The sequence below is a fragment of the Empidonax traillii genome, unplaced genomic scaffold (genome assembly GCF_003031625.1).
Source record: "Empidonax traillii isolate 1590-97213 ecotype Southwest subspecies unplaced genomic scaffold, ASM303162v1 scaffold966:size223555, whole genome shotgun sequence".
Taxonomy (NCBI): Eukaryota; Metazoa; Chordata; class Aves; order Passeriformes; family Tyrannidae; genus Empidonax; species Empidonax traillii.
Genome location: NW_020956159.1, coordinates 75068 through 96065, shown reverse-complemented (window position 1 = coordinate 96065; position 20998 = coordinate 75068). Strand labels below are relative to the sequence as shown.

Sequence of the window (20998 nt, the reverse complement as noted above, 5' to 3'; positions counted from 1 at the left end):
GCTGTTGGGGGAGTTTGAGGCTATTGTTTTGCAAAGTGCAAAAAACACATGCAGAGCATACTGGAAATAAGGCAATAGAAAATACGACTTCTTCTCTCAGTTGACTCTGCTTATTGCTATGACTTATTGCTATAACTACTAAGGAAAGGTAAGGATGGCAGCTAACAGAAATGCAAGTTACAGCAAATTTGTGTGGCAAAACCTTTGTGGTACAGTTTTGGCAAATTAGAAACCCATGATACTGTTAACAAACTAGGAGACTTTCTTGGAGTCTGTTTCAATTAGTTTGTTTCCAAACTTCTTTTGACTTGGGTAGACAATTTTATGTAATCGGCAGATTTGAAGTGTTAGAAACTTTTGTAGCTAAGTTTCATGTAATAAGAAATACTAATTGTACAGGACAGGAAATAGATAAGCTGAGGAAAGAGAAAAGATTAATACCCTTAAAATTTCACAACACTTTAAATTCAATTTTTAATTTCAAAATACAGCAAAGAGAAATTGCAACCCATTTTGAACAATCTGTAGGTAAAAGCAACACTAAATATTTGATTTTCTCAGTGCAATCTTTGTTTGAACAAAGTTTTGAGGGGAAAAAAGCTTCAAATACCATTTGTCTGAGTTCAAACAGTTCACTAACTGAAAGGCATTATCCAGGAATTAAAAATACCAAGTAGTGAAAGATAAGCTTTATTTCGTTCTCTTGATTTATCATTGCATTCTACTAAGCCACCTTTCTACTCCGAAACATCATTACAGCAACCAGACTAAACCTGCAATAATTTGTTTTACCTTTCTTGAGTGTCCATTAAAGGGATGCATGGGGAGTACTACACCCCCATAAAAGATGTTTGTCTCTGTATTAATAGTTACTCCGTAGGCAGTGTGTACATGAGTTTTGTTCATAGGGTTTGACCTGCCAAAGTGTTCATGCATTGCAAAAGTCACTTATGGATGCAGCTGCCAGTTGGAACATGCTGTTTGTTTAATGTAACTTTGGTATTCTAAAGCCTGTCTTCTCCCCATAGTGTGCAGGAAATGGCAGTGATATTTTTCCTTCTTAGTCCTAAATTGTTTTAACTGAGTTGACCAGATCTTCTGGCACACACCAGCTAAGTCAGTCAGTGAAGTCAAAGGGAGTCCTGAAATGATCTGAGCTTTGCTCAGTGTTAAGAGGGAAAGGCTGAGGGAATGTGGCCTTAGAGCTGTCATTGGACAAGATGGAGCCAGGGCCTTCTTGGAGGAACAGTGCTAGGATGTGTGGCAGCAGGTATAAGTTGCAGCAAGGAAACAGGCAACAAAATATTCATAGAGACAGTGGTTAAACACTGGAGTAGAGGCCCAGAGAGGCTGTGGGATCTTCATCCTTGGAGACTGTCAGCAGTTACCTGAAGCAGACCTGCTTTGAGCTTGGGATTGGAAACAGAGATCCCCAGAGATCCCTTTCAACCTAAATTACTGTTATCAGATAATTTACCTACATTAACTTTACTGAAGACCCAGAGCAGTTTGACTTTAGCAACACAGCATCTTGTCAGATGTTGAAGTGCCAGTGACTGAGAATTAAAAAGCTCCTTTATGGTATCATTGACAACATGAAGTAGGTATGTTCAAAGTGCTCTGAGATTTTTCTTGGGCAGCCTGTCTAACTTGGAAACATAATCTTGGCAGACATCTAGAATAGAAAAGATGGTCATAGATTACTTACGATAGATGGAAAGAACATGGCTATTCAGAGGCTGAAAAAGAGGAGGAATGGAAAAAGCAAGCTGAAGCTTCATACTTGGAGCAGTAGCTAAATAAGAAATGCTGCAGTAATCACTTGACTGAAACAGGTTTCTTAATATGTTGCAAAATGCTCACATTCCTGTAAAAGGTAAAAGTAAGAGCCAACACAGGTAGGAAATGTACCTTCATGTCAGGCTTTCTAGCTTATGGTAAAAATCTCATGAGAAGAATTGGAGTTTTCCTCCAGTAAGTATTAAATATTTGTCAGTGTTATTTCTACCTTCAGTTAAGTTAATGCTTAAGATGTCTCTTTTTATGTGCTTCATTTAATAACATATTACTCAAGTGAATCATTTGAAGAATTCTTCAGTGAAATGTAAAAATAATTTTCATGTAACATCAGCAAGTGAACGTCTTACTCTGATGTATTACTCTGTGCTTAATATCCCAGCTTGGTTTTTGTTGATATATTTACTCCAAAGTTGAAGCAATTTAGAGCACTAAATGGTATGACTGTGCATTCCATCTCATTACAGACCTAATGCAACAGCAGTCAAGGAGCTCGTTATTGTATAACCCAATTTTTGTAGAGGGCAGAAGTTATAGGTAAAATTTGCATTTTGGCTCGGGAGCATAAGGAGTGTCATCCATCATTCACTGGGTCAGATCTCAATTGCTGTAATGTTTGTAACTGGCAGAGAGTGCTTATGACTGAAACAGCAAAATGCTTTTAAAAGGGCATATCTTTTCTGATACTTTAGAACCTTTTAGTGCATCTTTTCCATAGGTATCCAAGGCTGGATTCGATACCACAGTTATAAAGAAGTATTTAAAGATCTGTCACTGAATTTTGATAGATATGAATTGAATGGACTGATCTGTGAGGGCATGCATTTCCTATAACCCATGTTCTCTATTACTAATTTGTATGGGGCTTTTGTTCTTTTACTCTCCCAGCACTTTTACCTATGGGGGCTGCTGACACTAGAGAAGAAAATGAAAAACAAGTGTTCTACTTCTCTCTGCTAAGAGGAACAGAAATGAAGATCTCAGATTCCATACTCGTGAGGGCCTTTCAAAACTCTTAATTCTGGAGTTACCTTACACTTGTGTACACTGAAACATGTTGATGCATTAGACCATTAGTTATCTTTTTTTTTAAAGTTATGAAAAAAGTCTATTGGATCTATTTGCCCTGGATCAATACAGATCTGGAATAAGACACAGTAATCCGGGTCTGGATACAGATCTGGATAATAATAATAATCTGTAATACAGATCTGGAATAACACACAGTAAATATTAAATGCCTCGTGTGGTTGAAGTATTCAAAGACCAATTTGAGTATCATCTGTTGTTACAGTTGTGTTTTGGTTAATGTGAACGCGTTATTCCTAATTCTAAAAATATGTAGGTGTACATAAGAGGACTGATTGCAGTCCTTTTAGAGTTAAAATCCATATATAAATACTTAAACAAGGAAGAGATTTCTTTGTGCTCTGAGCAAAGATCAGGTTTTAGTATATTCTAAATTTTGTATTTTCTTTAGTTCTTGGCAACTCTCACAGAATACTTGGAATCTAGTTCAGTTATCACCACTCCTTTTTGGCATCACAGGATATCTACTGAGGCTTCTTAGGAAATATCAATCTCTCCACAAGCATTAGAAGTTTTACCAGACTTGTTTGACGTTTCTGTCTCTTGATGGTGAGGCCAAGAACATGACAGTACAAGTTCCTGTCAGTCAAGTGCAGGGCATGTAGCTAGCGTGGAGGAAAAGTCAGGCACAACCAGATGTTGCAGTTTGACTTCACACCTTTATTTTTACCAAAGCTCTTCAGCATCACTTTTGAGTGAAGCACTGACAGCTCTTTTATTTAGGCTTGTAAAGCTTTTGTCTGTGTTGGTATTTCAAACAAGCTGGTGACTTAGACATCTACCTAAGCTAATCTCGAGTGAAATGGTTGTTTTCTCTCTTCCTGAGCTTCACTTATGCTGCTGCGATTTATCCTTAGGGCAAAGATTGCCATCTTTTAAGGTCTTCCACCACCGTGTAAAGTGGACTATTACTTCATGGTGACCCTGCTTTGTCATTCCTTATCTCCCTGATGCTTTGTGATTATCTCTTAATAAGCAATGTAAGAGAGTTGATAAATTTCTGTTTGGAGAGGAATCATATTTGGCAGAAGGCAGGTGAGGGAGGGAGTTAACAGTTTCACAGGTTTGGAGGGAATGCCTTTAAACTCTTAATTCATACAGAACCATGTCTTAGATTATCTGATCATAGACATCGCATTTGTGAAGTGGAACAATCTGGATGGAACTTAAATACCAACCTCTTGTGTCTCTTCTCCCTTGAGGGCCATCACTGCTGGCTTATTGGCACCGCTTTCTGTCTGTCAGTGGGTGGTTCATGGACTTTATAGCACTTTGTATAAATTTGTCCTGTAAAGACAGATGTAGGTGAAGCCCTGGGTTGTTTGTTTTACCCTTTTGTTGTCAGTATATGCGAACAAAGACTGATGGGGACTTGCAGATTTCGCAAAGAAAATGGAGCTCTTGTGTATACTCATAGATTCCTTTTAGAAGTGTTTAAGAGACTTGTGTCAGACAAAGTTTTATAAAGATATTCCAAGTATCTTGCTTCTCATCTATTTCTCATATCCCAAGAATTCCTGAGGGAGAGAAAAGCTTGAAAACTCTCGGTGGCTTGGATTTCTAGAGCTTGTTTTCAAAAGTAATATTTAGCCAAAGCCTTGGCACTGTGTCAGAAGGAAGTAGCTCTGCTATAACATTGCTGACAAAGCTCTGTTGCTTCCAGGGCCCAGGTTAGGATCTATATGAGGCTGCGCTGTGTCCTGACGCAGTAGGACCCATCTTTGGTCGCTCAGTAGAGCACAGATCCTGTGGAGCATGGACACGCCAGCAGAGGAGTGGCACGACACTGGCACCAGCAGCACATTTAGCACTGGTAGGACCTTTTGATGACAGCATGCTGCAATTCTTTTATGAATCAGTTCGATACCAAAAATAGCTACTGGCTTTCTCCAGAGATTGAATCTATTATGGTACGGGGGTACTGTGATTTCAAAACACTCCAGACAGGAAATAGAATATGGCTGAAAAGTGAGACTAAACTAGTAGAAATGAATCTAGGAAAGATATTAACACTCTCCATATAAATGGAATTTGGCTGTCAGAGCTCCATCTCCTTTAGGATTTTCTGGTGCCTGCAGTTGGAGCTGCAATGTGATCACATCCCTTGCCAGTTTAGCTGAGACAGTGTCAGTGTGAGCTTGGCCTAAGTTTCATGGGTGACTCTTCAAACATTTGATCAAGGATCTTGAAAAGGAAATATAAAGTAAGTAGATGACAAAAAGGCAAGAAAGATTCATACTCTAACTAGTGGTACAAAGCCAATCTGTTGTCCCTGAACCTCTGTTGCAAAGAAAGTGAACTCAGAACTGACTGGCAAAGCTGTCCATTTCCCAGTGGCCCCCTGAGGGTGGACAGGCTGCTCCTTGTGTGTCGGAGTCCTGGAGGCCACAGGGCTTCTGATTGTTGCTGAGAAAGGGATCAAGCATGTTTGATCAGAGAGTACGAAGTGAGAGTGCAACTGCTTGTGGCACTATCTGTTGCTCCCTTTCTTCTGCTCCTGTCCTACCTGACAGAGCAACTTGACTTTAAAGGTCAGTTCTGGTTTTGGGCTCATTGTGACCCCTGTGTAGTAGGGAAATTTAGGTTTTCTCCCACTACAAAGAAGCCCTGAGCCAACTTGTAGCAAGTATACCTTCTGGTTATATTGCAAGTGCAAGAACTAAACAGTAAATGGGGAAGTTCTTCTTCACTGCTGTTTTTGATGTGCCTATCTTTGGTTTAGCAGCAGGAAGCAGCTTCTCTTGTAGAATCATTTTTATGCTGCAGGAAAAGCCGTTATAGCCATCTGTTGAGGAAAATTAGCAGTTTGCAATATGTTACATCTGTAAATGGATAAACTCTTCCAAGCGTTACATGTGTTTATATACATACTTTGGTGTAATTGAGTGTAACTGAGGAACACAACTTGCTGCTTCATTACCGAGTAAAAGCAACAGGACAAGAGGAAATGGCCTCAAGTTGCACTAGGGGAGGTTTAGATCAGATATTAGGAAAAAACTCTTCACTGAAACGGTTGTCAAGCACTGCAATAGACTTCCTAGGGAAACGTTTGGTTCAGCATCCCTGGAGGTATTTAAAAGATGTGCAGATGTGGTGCTTAGGGACGTGGTTTAGTGGTAGCCTTGGCAGTGCTGGGTTAGTGGCTGGACTCATGATCTTAGGGGTCTTTTCAACCTAAACAATTCTATGGTTTTCTTCTAGCTGATAGCCAGTGGGCTTTTCCAAGGTGGATAAAGGGTAATTGTAATTTTAAATGTATTTTATGCATGTGTAGGTGATAATGCAAGGATTAACAGAGTAGACTGTAAATCTTTCTTGTTGTTCAGAATTGGCTAATTATTTCAAGAATTGTTTCACCTGAAATGTGTTCTGAAGGCTCTCAGCCTATAGCAGAATTGTAACTGTTACACTTTAGAGTGCTGGGATTATTTGATTTTGTTCCAGGCTTATCTTTCTCTGAAATATAGCAAAATATCCAGTCATTTAAGATTCTTGGATAAGTAACTGTATTATAAAGCTTCAGTTCTTCTTATGACAGCTTTATTTTCCCTCTAATACCTAACTGGGAGAGCTGATTTAAGAAAAGTAGCAAAGGCATATCCTCAGAGTGAATAAACTTCTGTTCCTGTGTTTCATTTGATATATATCGCTTAGTACAAGCAGCAAACTAAAATGGGAAACCTAAGAAAATTGTAATGGCTTTTAGTGATAAGCAGTCAAATAAATATCTCATGCTAGTAGTTTTGAAGTTGTTGATTAGAGAGATTCAATTGAACTTCTATGATTTACTAGGTTCATGTCACTTATATTCACAAACCACACATGGCTTGCATATAATAGTTCTGGGCCTTTGTGTGAGTGAAACTCCTCAGTATGATGTTTGAAGTGGATTCAGTGGTCCAGAGCTTTTCCATGTATCAGTGCCCAACCCCTGTGCTTACAGCTGGCCATGCTTCAGGCATTACCTCCATAGTAGTGTGTTAGACTCCTGAGACCCAATAGCAAAACCATTAGGCAAATCATTTATTTATTTGGCAGCCTGAATTTTACTGGGGCTTCATGTTATTCAGTCCCCTCATAAATCATCAGCTCGGGGATTCATGTTATGGGACAGTCTGAACTTTGCTGGCTTTTCTTTCTCTTGCTTTTTAAATACATTTTTAACTTCTATAATGGTGAGAAAAGGCTATGGAACATCAGTTCTAATGGCTTTGCAAATCAAAGTGAAATTAAGAATGAAGCCACTTTCATTAATGTTTTCTGAGATAAAATATGTCATTTTTATGAGGAACACTGGGACTATTTAATGTTTTTGCTTGACATTATTGAGTTGCAAGTGAAGGATTTGGACAGGCATATCTAAGGAAATAAGACTGTGGATAACAGGACAACTGTGGGGCCTGTGGTTACTGTGTGTCAGCACAAAGATGCTTCAGTCTGTTTTCTTTCTGGCCTCTACACTGTTCCAAATAAAATACATTCTGTTATCCTCTAAAGACACCACACTGTCCTAGAAGGTGTCATTTTCTAAACAGGACAAAATACACACCCTCTGTAACCAGCCTGTAAGCCAGCCTTGTGGGAGAGGCAGACTCCTTGTGATTGGTACAAATCCGGTGAATGTAAATAAAACAGACTTTGGTTAATTTGTGGGGGGGGAAAGATCTCTGCTGCTTTTCCAGTAGTAAATGTTGATACTGCTTTCTAGCAGAGGTGTTGTCTGCATTTATCTCTGGGAAGGTAATTTTGATCTTGTGTTTGTTCAGTTTCTTGTCTTTCTCCTGTACAGCATTGTAAGCAGGAAGACAGTGGGAACTCTGCAAAATAAGAGGTTACTGATGGCATTAGCCACATACTAAAGGAGAAAGGGAGAATCTTAGATTTGCACTTCTAGTAGAGGATAATAGAATATACATATTTTAGTGACTGACTCTTACAGGTGCTTTGCATTGCACTGAGTGTGACTTCAGTGGGCTCCACTCAGAGCATCCAAAACTGGCCACTGCTGCAGTTATCGTGGGGGGTTCCCCTCTCTTAACTGGAATGGGGTTATTTGTAGGGGTATAGCATGCTTTTGTACAGTGTTTTGTCATACATTGGATGTCTCAGTTTCTTTCTGGTGACTTTCCTTTCTCCCCTTATAATTGAAACAGCTGGTTCTATGGTAATGAGTCCCTTTGAACTGTCAGTGTGTGTATATTTCCATTTACACTGCTGGCACTTTGTTCTGAACCTTCTCCCCTTCTGTCTAAATAGATTACTTGCATTATCAGATCTGTCTCATTGTTCAGAATAGCACTGCTGTGGATTCTCCAGGTCTTCCTTCCTTACTGAGTTTGTTGCTCATTTTGCAAAGGCCTTTATCAAACTTTGGTAGGTGTAACTTTAAATAAATCCTCATTAATTTTTGTATGAGTCAGAGAATCAAAGGGAAGAAGGAAAAATTGTATTTTTAATTGCACAAAGTGCCCTATGGAGGGGTCTAGCTACCCTATTGACTTCTCCTTACACAATAATTCATATATTCAAATTAATTTTGGCAGCTGGGATTTTGTCTGTATTATCTATGATAATTTAAAATTCTTTATAATATAGTGAATGTTGACCAGAATAATTTTTAATGCCAATAGAAGAAGAGTCTTGTACAGTAATTAGAGATATGGCTGATAATCAGGAGTCTGGGAGTGTGGTCAAAGATAAGTAATCGAATGACTACGTTTTAAGATTGCACTTACTGTTCATGAGAAGTAAGTTTCCAGAGATGCAGAGAGACAGGCCAAGGCAATGGCCACAGCAGCAACAAAGATTAGACAAAATAAGGAAGAAAGCAGTTCATGGTGAGGTTCATCAAACAATGTAACACAGGCTACAAAAGACCCTTTGCTATGAAAATGTTTTAGTGGAAAAGCTTCCTTCACAGAGGAAATGAGGGTAATAAACGACATCTTCTGTGGCCGATCACTGGCTTCCAACCATTGACCTACATTTTTTAATAGAGATGGGTCTGCTTTCTTTCTGGGCTATCTGCTATCACTCTGTGCTCTCAGTTCAGACCTTGGCAAGCCAGGTATCTTAGTGAGCTCTCCATTAAGGACCTGGAATATCAATTTAATGGACTTGCTGAATCAGGACCTCCTGACGAATTCCCCTCTTTCCTCATTTGCACAAAGCTTATTTACCAGCCACGTGGCTGAATGAGAAGGAATGGGTTTGCTTTTCAAAACCAAGGAAGCCATGATGCCAACAATTGATAGAGTAATTCCTTGAGACCAGGAATTAACAGTCACATAAAATTTCTTAAAGACAAATAATTGCTTACCTCATTTAGTATCATTCCTTGAAGGGGTCCATGGCCTACATTCTGCTGGAGCCGAAAAAGTAATTAAACAGAGGAACTTTTTAAAACTCTTCTGCTGAACATCCAACATAATTTCAGCCTTTTCTGTAAATCTCACTCTTACTGTATTTTTCATAACTTGATCTTGTATCATAATGGGTAACAGGATAGAAGCATATAAAATCTTCAGGGCCTGAGAAATGCACATTTGAAGCCAATTAATAAGGTAAGTGAGTTTGGGTGAGGCCCCAAAAGACAGTTCTAAGGCACTTGAATCCTCTTTGCCTCATGATTCTTTTTCATCACTGTGTTCCAAATGATGAAATACACTGGGAGAAAACAGGATTGCTTGAGGCACTATATTACTCAAACACCCACTTTATTGAAATCAATGGGTTATTTTCTCACTGACTTCTGTGGATCTCAGATCAGACCCTATAAAAATTTCAGTATACTTTCAAAATGTCCTTTTATTTAGTCAGTTTCTGTTTGTCGTTTAAAGCTAGCGATTTCACCTAAAAATGAACATGACTATATAGATTTTGATTATGAGTTGTAACGTAAGTCAAGAATGTAGAACAGAATTAGAGGAAGCCATTTTCCTAGGACTACAAGGATCCCAATTCTTAATAGCATAGAAAAGTAGGTTTCCAATCTCTTTTGAACAGTGGACCACTAATTGTTTTCCAGCAGAAGCTGGTAGTCTGAGTTTTATGAATTTTAAGGTGCTAACTGTAGATTTGGTTTTCGTATTTTCTTTTATTAGAGACTTTAAACCTTGAAGATCCAGAAACTGTAGGTACAAAGCTTTCTGTCTAGAGAGTTGTGCTGCTCATGTGTTTTTAACGCTAAATGTCTCTCCCATGTATAATTCATAGGTACAGATAAGTAGGGAGCAGCTAATGCCACAACATCCAGTGCTTTTAGGCATGCCCTCTTTTGGAGGCACTTATTCACAGCTCTTATTTCATGTAATCCTACACTAGTATTTTCCCACTGCATGCACCTGCTATGAACATAATTTACCTTTCCAGGAGCAGACTCTTGCTGTTTACTTTTGCAGAAGCAGGCAGATGCTATCGGCTCATTTTCATTTCATGACCAGGGTGCCAGTAAAACAAATGATTCAGACGCAGCTCTCAATATAACTGTGATGGGAAACCTGCTAACCCCGAATTCATCTGCTTGTGCTTTGGCCTGGAGTTCTGGTTTCTAAATAACGAGACCTTTTTCTAAATGCTGAGCACACTGGTACTGCTTTTAATCTCAGCATCTTTCTCATCTGCTGCTCATTTATTACTTGAACTGAAGTTGAGACTGAGTGTGCATGTTTCCCTGGCTCTTAGCAAGGTGCTGTAGAGAAGCAACCTCTTCATTCTTCACCCAGGCATCTTGCAGAAAAGGTTTTTGGATACTGTGTGTGTAGGAGAGTAAAATTGACAAGGTAGGCAGAGGAGAAATCTTGAAATCTGAATGCAGATAACATCTTAGATTTATTTCATGGTCAATCTAAGGAGCCTGGTTATGAGTTTGCTGTGAGGTTCTCTAAAGCCCTGTGTGGATCAGTATTTTGTAACAAGGTGGATCTGATTGTGTAAGCTGAATTCAAGTCTTTTAGATCTTGGAGAGAGGTATGTACTGTTTGCACTTCACATCATGAAGATGCTTACTTTTGTAGTCACTAGACTACTTGACTGAACATTTTAAGCCATTCAGTCCCCCTGAATGGAGAAAGATGCATCTGTCAAATGTGTAATACTGATTTTCAGTGTAATCCAATTATATAGGCAGGTACAATCTTCTGAACTTTTGTGCTATTGCTTTTAATGAGATACCTACATATGGGAGCCTTTTGTAGACTTTGTACAGGAAATGTTGAGCTCATCTCTGTCTTGTGATTTTCTGCACGGTTTTGGAGCCAAGGGATTCAAATCATTGAATAGTGCTCAACAACATATCACAATCTATACACTGAGAGAGTATAATTTGATTGTTTTCTTCTTAATCACAAGAGTAGTAGAGGCTGAAAAGGATCTTTGCAGATCATCTATTCTAAGCCCCTGCTTAAAGGAAGTTACTCAGGGCCGTGTCTAGACAAGTTGTGGATATTGTCTCCAGTTTTGGGTATCTCTAAGTATGGACACTGCACAAGCTCTCTGAGAAGCTTGTTGGTGTTCAACCAGCCTTACAGTAAAAAATTTCCTTTCCCTTAATCAGAATTTCCTGTATTTCAGTTTGTGCCGATTGCTTCTTGTCCTGTCACTGGGCACCATGGGGAAGAATTTGGCTTTATGTTCTTTATTTCCAGCCTCATCAGGAATTTATACACATCAATAAACCATGAATCTCTTTAAAAATGTCAAAAGAGCACATTAATTTCTAGTAAGTGAGTTCTAAATATGCCAGATATAGAATATTTTGGGGAGGGTGAAGATAGAGATCTGTCTTCAAGGTCTTCCTTTTTTTTTTTTTTTTTTTTTTTTTTTTTTTTTTTTTTTTTTTTTTTTTTTTTTTTTTTTTTTTTTTTTTTTTTTTTTTTTCCGTATTCCAGACACTCTTTGTTTCTTTTTGTTTGTTTGTTTTTTGGGGTAACCTGGTACATGTTTTGATTTCAGCACAGCGCACTTTTAAGATTTTTTTCCAGTTGGTACTGCCTTCTTCCTCATTGTTTCACTATGGGGAGGCGAAACCAGAAGACCTGGTTTTGCTCCCCCCTTCCATCCAGTCTAGCACTGTGTAGTAATTTTGTGTGGCAAGCGTATGATACCCTGTTTTCCTCCTTTCCAGAGGAAATGAGAGAGAATGTATGCAGAAATGAACTGAAAACTTGAGTAGTGTGTGACCAGTTCACTTACTTTTCTACATACGCTATTGCTTTCCTCTCACGGATACAGCTCTTTTTCAGTGAATATTGAAATCATGTGGATGTTGAAGGAGTAATAAGGTTCTAATGAACTGAAAAAGGAAAAGCTTGTAGCAAAGAAAAATTAGCATTTTTTTCTCCATCAATAATGTAGTTAATTGACAAATAGCTTCTTACGCAGGGTAACTTCTCTCTGTTTGTATAAAATAATACCTTTTCTTAGCCATTTTCAGTAGGCTCAAAATCTATTTTCCAGGCCCCCAGCTCCCTGGTAACGTGACATCAGCACAACAGCCCAAGCTGGTGATTATATTAAAAGAAGAATATAATGAGACAGAAGATGTGGCTTGATCTTTTCCATTGATAAATTTAGAAAGCTGAAGGAATAGTTGTAGTGATAAAAAGAAATATAATTTTATACTTACCTGCAGTTCTAAAAACCAGTATATAATTATTGTAGGAGGAAGAAAAATACACCTCTCCCCCTCACTCTGCTACTTTTTCCTCTTCTCTTCAGTGTTGAAATCATCCAGTTTGATTAAATCACCAACCTATTTTTGCACAAAGGATGACATTTTATTAATGATGTATGATGTGCATTAGACAGAATTAACCCAATTTTCAAATGGATTTCAATTCGGAAAGGGCAACGTGTAAAAACGTCTTGTAAATGTGTGGGATGCGCTTGTTGAGCAGCCTTCTGAAGGAGATGGGATTATAAAATGCTGAATAATTAGTCTTTCCTCCCCACCTCGGTTCCTAGCAGTGCTTTTGTAGTCCTAGTTCATGGAAATTTAGGCTCCTGACATCATATATCTGGAATATATTAGGAGCAGAATGAAAAAAGCAGATTGTGATGATTGCTAGCAAAATACATATAAATACATACATGTTTATAAATATTCTCTGTCATTTTTAGCTAAATAGTAGCCTTCAGTGGATTTGTCACAGTATCACCACCTTAATCTGTTCTTTTTTTGGGGAAAAAAAAGGTAGCAAGAAGAAGCAAACCAGTCTTCCAAACATTGTTTTGAATCATCACTTTTGGTAAGGCTTTTCCCAATCACTTCTTGTCACACATAGTTGAGGTATCAGATTTCAGGTCCCTCTTTGAATGCAGGTCATTGCTTTTCAATTTGTGATTGTATCAGAGTAGTTCCAATTAGGCTGGAGCTCAATTCCCTCTGCCTGCTGTTGCTCTCAAGCTGGAGCTACGATCTTGCCATCACTGTCACGAATTGACTCAACACAAAACGTTGTTCCCTGCTCTCTAAAAGACTTTGAGATTTGAGTCGTGCTGATTTATTTTCAGTGTCAGGACTCCTAGCTAAAAATGGATGAGAAACTAAACTAGTGCACAAGAATGCACATGTAGAACCTGAGATTGCTCTTTGGGCTTTATAATGTAGCTTAATATCACTACCTTTTCTATGGTTTGTTTAGTTTTGCCTTTTTTCTTAGTCGTGTTTCTTTCCTAACACTGAATCCAAGGTACAGTAGTTCAGGTGACCATATTTACAGGTAACTGGGAAGAACTGAAGGAGACCATTTTGATCTTAGGATGTTGGGCACTGTGGTTGTGGCTCGACTCACATTTCGAGCCTGTTTTACCATAAGGAAATATGTGCATAGATCCTGAGCTCAAGAGGGTGATTGCAGTCCATCCACCCTCACTTCACTTACAAACATATCAAACCCAGCAGGCTGGGGTATTCACAGGAGATAAATGGTCGTACTGTAAGTTGTTGTGTAGATTTGAATTGGAAGAATTGTAAATTGTTAATGAGCTTTTTTCTGATCTGCAAGGGGAGCAGATCATCTGCCTCATCATTCAGACTTACACTCCTGAAGTTTATCAGTATGTGTTAGAGGTCCACACTGTTTTGCTAACTCCTCTTATTCTGAATTGAGAAATACCTTTCCAATTATGCCTCTATAATTCACTGGAAAAGTGTATAGGTGTGGTTTTGTGGGTTTATTTTTAGTTTCACAGTGTTGGGAAAAGAGAACTTCACTTTCATTTCTGTATCTCCAAAATTTAACTTTTGTTGAAACAGCTCTCAAAAATCATTGAGAACAGAATGTTGTGGAAGAGATAGCGAAAAGATTTAAAACAGACCATGAAATTATTTTGTTGATAAACTAGCAGGACAAATCTGCCCTCTAGAAGTGTGAGATAAATTTTTTGCAGCTCTTAGGTATGGGGTAAGGTGGTAAAGGCACTAATCCTTGTATTAGGAGAAAAATTTTCAGGGGTCAGACTGTGAAGCTCTGAACAATTTAGCATTTATAGCATTCCCATATTCTTCTTTATTGATGCAATAATAGTCATACAGTGATTTTTACTAAGCTTTGTGGTAAAATATTTTTGTTGCTTCTGTTGAGAGCAAAAGCTTGAGCTGTAAGGTTGGTGGTGGTGTTCATAATGACGTAAGGGCCAGAGGTCCCTGCCATTCCAGCTGCCTATGTTCATGTAACCATGATTCCTGACCCAAAAGAGCAGACACTGTATTACAACAAGATTTGCCAGTGCAAATATCCTGTGCTTCCCCTTAGAACATCAATCTTGACTACTTGCCTAGCAATGGAGGGAGGTAATCTTCTGCAGCAGGTGTGGAAATAGTGAAACGTATTCTGGAATTTAAGATTGATATGAAAAGGGGCTTTCTATGGAATTTACAGCAAAAGTTTGTGTAAGAAGCACATACATTTTGGATGGAATACTGATAAATAAAAGCAGATTGAGGGAGCGCTGAACAAATTAAATTTAGTCTTCTTAAGGTGTTATCAGGAAAGATTTGGATTTACTGTCTTGTCTTATCTATCCTTTGGCCTGGGGAATCGCAGCTCTGTAACCAGGAACAGAGCTGGAAGTCAAGATCACAGTTTTGAACTTGGCTTATTTATAAACATATGAGATGATTATTTCTTTTTTCTATAGTTATTCCTTTGATTTTATTTTTTCCCCCTTGTTCTTGATCTCATTCACAGTTATTGTTCTAGCAGAACTTTGCGTTGGCTTCTGGAAGGGAGGGGAGGGCTGTACTGTGTGTGCACCATTCTTAATAGAGACCTTTTCTCTCTTTCAGAACAAGGAATGAAGAAAATGAGCAACATCTATGAATCAGCAGCCAATACCCTGGGAATTTTTAACAGCCCATGCCTGACTAAAGTGGAATTGCGAGTCGCATGCAAAGGCATATCAGACAGGGATGCCCTCTCAAAACCAGATCCTTGTGTCATCCTTAAAATGCAGTCTCATGGCCAGTGGTTTGAGGTGAGTGCTTAACAGAATAAAAATGGTTCTTCTGACACTTTATGATGGCATAGACAAGCTGAAGCGAATTTCAAATAGCAAGGACAATAAAGAGAAAAAGTAATTTGAAGCCTGGAACATAATCTTGAAAGAGTAAAGGGAGATTTTCCATCAACCCTAACACGCTTTTAATCAAAAACTTTGAACTTCTCTTTGGAGTCTAGATTAAAAATCAAGATGATTAAAGAGTGAAGCATCATGAAACTTTCCCCTTTAGGCTTCATGTTTCGTAAACACTATATAATAACAGGGTTAATGACCATCAGGGCATTACAATAGAAAGAAGCAAAATGCCATGGAAGAGAGGAATATTTATTACTAGTTGTCAAGCAATCTGGTGAAAGAGCAGCTTGATTTGCAAATTTTGAGCATTACAATTGGATTCATAGTTGAAGTTAGTAAAATTAATGTGTTTGCTGGATCAGTTTGCCTTCTTTTGCAGTTTGACTAAAATCCTGCTTCGTGTTATTTTACCGAATCTTGGAAATAATTTCATTGATAGCTGGAGATAGGATGTCTTAGGGAAATTCAAATTGTAAATAAAGAACATTAGAATGGAATGGAATATTTTTAATGACATCTTGTTGGTTATTTTATTTCAAAGTTATATGTGAGTGTTTGTGGTTTAACTAGCTAAAAGGTGTGACTTCAAAAGGAAAATAGAAAGTACATAAGAGAAAATTAGGGATGTGATAAATCCAATTAATTTTGAGTACGTATTCATCCGTCTCTTTTCAAGAGTTTCAGCATTCAGCATAAGATTGTGTTATATATGAAAACATAAAAATATTAACTGTGAACATGGGCAGAAAGTAAAATCCTAAATTCAAGGGTCTTTGAATTCAGCGTTTTCAGCCAGATTTGTCAGACTTTGGGGATTTGGTTCCATTTATTCCAATTATCTGGTTTTGACCTATGGACCTCTGAAATTCTTCCAGACCAGTCGGCACCAGCATAGCAAAATTAAGGGTTTTTTGATGGTATTCTTCTTCTTTTCTTATTTTTTTCTTGTGGGACCATTAAATATGTCCCTGGTAGAAAACTGCAGTATGAGTAGAAATAAAACTCTCACAATTGTCTTAGCTATAAAATCAGTGTGTCCATGTAATTAATATTTAAGGTGATATAATAGCCTGAAAAAAGTAATTTTAGCTAACTTTGTAGAAAGAAGCATATAATTGCACTTCGAGTAGTCACATAAACAGTAGAAATTAATCAAGCAAGGTATTCAAGGCCAAAATAAGTGAAATGCCCTGTTTGGAAAGGGTGGAATGAAAACTTTTGTGATATTTCAGTTCTCTGAATAACTGAGTGCATTTCACATACAGTTTGTCTCTGGCCAGTTATGAGCAGGGTAAGTAGATTTAAATTATATATTCTGATGTTGTAACAGAGATTCCCTTTATTTGATGTGGTTTTAATTTGGAAAGTTATTCTTTGAATTGAGTAATTCTTGCAGAACAGATCTGCCCACTGATACGATTCTCATCTTATGTCCATTTCTCTTACTCTTTAATGGGAGTCCAGGGCATTCATTTTAGTATGAATAAAAAAATTTTATTAGTTCATGTTCCTATCAGCGCTGTGGAGTGAATACAGCTCTGACATAATGAGTGTTTTCTGGCCAGCACATTCTCAACGGAATTTTTAATTAAGTTGCAATTGCTGAGCTAAATTGAGCAGAGTCACTCAGGTATAGATGAAGATATAATTTGGCTGGAAGAATCTTCTGCTGACGGCAATCAATGATCCAGCAAGACCTGAGAAAGCAGAAAAACTAATAATTAAAAAAGAATAAATCTAGTTATCAGTGAAGTGAGTATATTCAATATAGAAATCACTAAATGGCAACCCAAACAGGAGCAGAACTGAGGAAGTTTGCATATATGGACTTAGTGCCTTGATGAAATTGTCTTGCATTTCCAGACATCTTAAACCCCTGGTAGGTTGGACGTCTCCAAACAGACTGTAGCAAGATGCGGTATTACTGAAACATGCACACTGATCACATGCTCTAGTTGTTAGGAGGTTTTATCAACATGGAGTAGCTGTCTGGAGGTGGCTGAAATACAGGTTGTGGTCTTGCATGTAAGTGCTTTTGAAATCTCTGAAAAGTACCGAGGACTGGCTGCAGAGTTGCTATTAGGCCAGATGCAGCTGAAGCTTGTGGGCTTAGGCTGATGGGATTGCATTGTGCATGCAATTAGAGACACTAGGATGTGAGGGATTCACTCTACAGACACAGGTAATCCCTGAAAGTGAGGAATTGGTGCACATTTGTCTCTTGGAAGATTTTGATAAAGCATGTCATCCCGTTGCTGAGGAGATTTCTTTTTCAGTGCTACAGTACTGTGTATGCATATGTGTATGTTTGTGTAAATTTTGCCACCTGCACATGTAAATATAGAATGGAAATGTGTTGACGCTATTGTAGACTGGGTAGATGCAGTTTCCAGAGATTGGAAATGGCATATAGTTACTTTATTTTATTTTTTTATAGTGGTTTTTCAGGTTTGTTTGGTTTGGGGCTTTTTTTTGTTTAGTTTGTTTTATTTTTACTTCTTTGAGACACAGATTTGGTGAGGTTGGAAGGGACCTTAAGAGGTCACATAGTACATTCCCTGCTGCTTGAGTGGGGACACCTACAGCCAGTTGCCCAGGACAGTGTCAGACAGGTTTTTGAGTGTATCTGAGGAGGGAGACTCAAAGAATCTTGGGGGTTTGTCCCCAGCCCTGGGACAGATATGCTTTCTGTTTTTCTCTTTCTGTCTGGGTAAATGTTTCCCCACAAACAAACCTGCACGTGCACAAATGTGCACACGTCTTGCCACATTTCTCCGTATATGAATGTTGGTGCTGTCTGAAAAGCACTATCTCCACCAATCTAGAATGTAAATAATATATAGTGTCTCCCAGGAAAATCAGCAGTTAACTCTTTCTTTCACATGAAGTTTGTATTTTTAGCCTGACATTAAAGGGTGTGATACAGAATTATCTGTTACTACCCAGGACTGAATTTTAACTCTTCTGACCTTAATTTTAAGCAGGTACACCCTTGCAGAGTGGCCAAATGTTGCACTTAAACTGTTTGTTTAAGATGATAATTCAGTGGCTGTTTTTCCGTATTGATTTGAGTGTGTTCAAGGAGTTTAATTACCGTAACAAGCTTCAAATGGTGAATGACTGAGGTACGTGATGATAAATTCTTTTGCTCCAATGATTATTTTACCCATCTGCAGCGTTGGATGTCCATGTGTAATAAATGTTATTGTGTGTGGCATTGGAGTCCTCAGCTAAGATGTGCTAGCACTGACATTCTCATGAACTCCTTATTCCTAAGAAAGTAGCTTGGGCCTGTGCACAGGTTGTTATCTGCATACCCATAACACACGATATTTTGAAAGCTGAGTAAGTTGCTCAGCTGTGTCTGGTCATACAAGATTCACAAGGAATTGGGAGGTGTCACATAGCCCCACGTAGCAGATCGAACATGATGTCTGTAGCTATGAAAAGCGAAGAGGAGCTTAGGAAGGCAAGTAGCCAGGTCTGGAAATCGGGGAGGGCTTCCTGTAGCCGTACTCTCACGGCTTTCAGCAGGAAAATTTGAGCAGCTGGAGTATCTGCTGCCTTGTGGATTTGAACAGCCAGCTGGAGTTTTTGCTTTTTATTTATTTTGCCTAAGTTTTTATTAAACTTGAAGTAACTGCAGAGCAAATAAAGCAGTACCCAAAGACAACATGCATCTACTAAAATTCATACTGATGAAATTGGGTGGAATTGCTTGGATGTATAAGTTTGTTCACTGAAATAGGTTTTTTTGTTAAAACGTTATCTGAAGTCACAAATTTCATGAAACTCGGTGAGCTTTGTTAAAAACGTGTAGGGCAAAATCACTACTTTTAATTTTTATATTTTTTAAATAAAAGTTATTCACTTATTGTTTAGCATGACATTTCCAGGATTAGCTTGGCAAGATTAAAGAAACAAAACTGAATTTTCTAACTTGTTTTTTTCTTTGTTTTTTTTTTTTCTTTGAGCATTAACCTACATCCAGAGAGACTCTCATGCAAACAGATGGTAGAGACCAAAGAGCTTGGAAATGCATAGAACTAGTTAAAGTGTAGAACTCCAGTGGAGCCTTATAAACAGGCTACATAGGAATCAAGCTATAGGAAGGGCATGGTTTTGCTCTTCATCTGCTTTTCCACTTAATCCTGCTCTCTCTTTTGTTTCATTTCTGAATTCCATCGTCCTTCTCCTTCCTCTGCCTCTTCACCTGCCTCAGGTTCCCATTTTCACTCCCAGCACCAGCTGACTCGTTTTGCTCCTTTCCATATCGGATAGTGGAGGAGATTCCCTGCCCCTTCCTAGCACGGGGGAAGGATCTGAAGATAAGACCTTGAGGCAGACTTCAACTACTTGTTTCCATAGATACCCAAAAGAATCTTTCATGTTACCCATCTGTGGCTGTTACAGCCCACTGCAGAAGCCAACAAGCCATGAAATAGGGGAGTCTGTGGGATGATATATTCCATGACTCTACCAAACTGTTCCAAAATAACTACAAAAATACTGTGAAGAGGGGGAAAAAACCCCTACATATAAATAAATGCAAATAAATACATTCTTTTTAGTTCATGTAGTGAGCAGAGCAATAGATTAAGTATTTGGATAGAACTGGAAGTTTAATGATTGGTTTTAATGAAACAAGGACTATCATGAGTATAGAGAATGAGCCTTGAGTCTTGCATCTGATTGCTGGTTTGTGGCAATGAAGAAATGTGAGATCAGAGAAATATAAAAGGGTCTTTCCAGCTTGCTCTGCCAGCGCTCAGTGATCTGCAGCTCAGGGAGTTCTTAAACACTAGTTTGTGCCTTTGTAATTAAAAAATAAATGTTGGTAGAATAACTTCTGTAACTTAGTTCAAATAACTTTAGAAGTTTTTGTATTTAAAAAGAACTTTTAGGATATCCTGGGACATAAGGGTTATGTAACTTAAGTGGTGGTTGAATAATATTGTGTTTCTTGAACTTGACACTAGCTGATTAATTTCAAGTTTCTTGTTCATGTGTAAGAGGAGACACTGTGAAAATCATTGTTTATTTTCTCAATGCTATTTGGGATTTTATTCTTCTGATTTTTCTGTCACTTTATAAAAAGGCTACCATTATATCCCATATTTTGAAGATTCAGCATATCAAAGCCATCATGGATTGATTTCAGAGTATTTTAGAGATGCAGTGCCAAACACTATTGTTGCACTTCCACAGAGATTTTTAAACAGTGATTTGGGATTTATTCTCTGCTTTAAAGAACTGCAAGGCTTCACAGTGGGCTGGTTTATTGGGTGTTTGGTGGAGTTTGGACTTTATTTTTTTATATTAATAAAATTAAGACATTTTTAAAAATATTTAATAAATATTTAATAAAAATCTATTTAATGCTAGAGAGAATTCTAGATACTATTTTTCTGATTTCACTCTAAGATTCAATTTGGTGAACGAGTATCCTGTATAAAATTAATTGTAAGTAATGATGTAACAATAAGATGAATGTACCATTTTAGGAAAATCTTTCTCTGACAAAGAAAGGAAA

The 20998-nt window shown here is 38.0% G+C and overlaps 1 protein-coding gene across 1 annotated transcript in view; it reads left to right on the top strand.

Annotated features, from left to right (window-relative positions):
• Positions 1-4599: 4599 nt before the first annotated feature.
• LOC114067792 (copine-4-like) overlaps positions 4600-20998 on the top strand; it is a gene marked incomplete at its 3' end in the record, with an annotated part of 80988 nt that continues 64589 nt past the window's right edge. Inside the window, exons 1-2 of the mRNA XM_027903472.1 lie at positions 4600-4699; positions 15176-15363. Coding sequence (XP_027759273.1) covers positions 4642-4699; positions 15176-15363 — 246 coding nt within the window. The remainder of the gene's footprint in view (positions 4700-15175; positions 15364-20998) is intronic.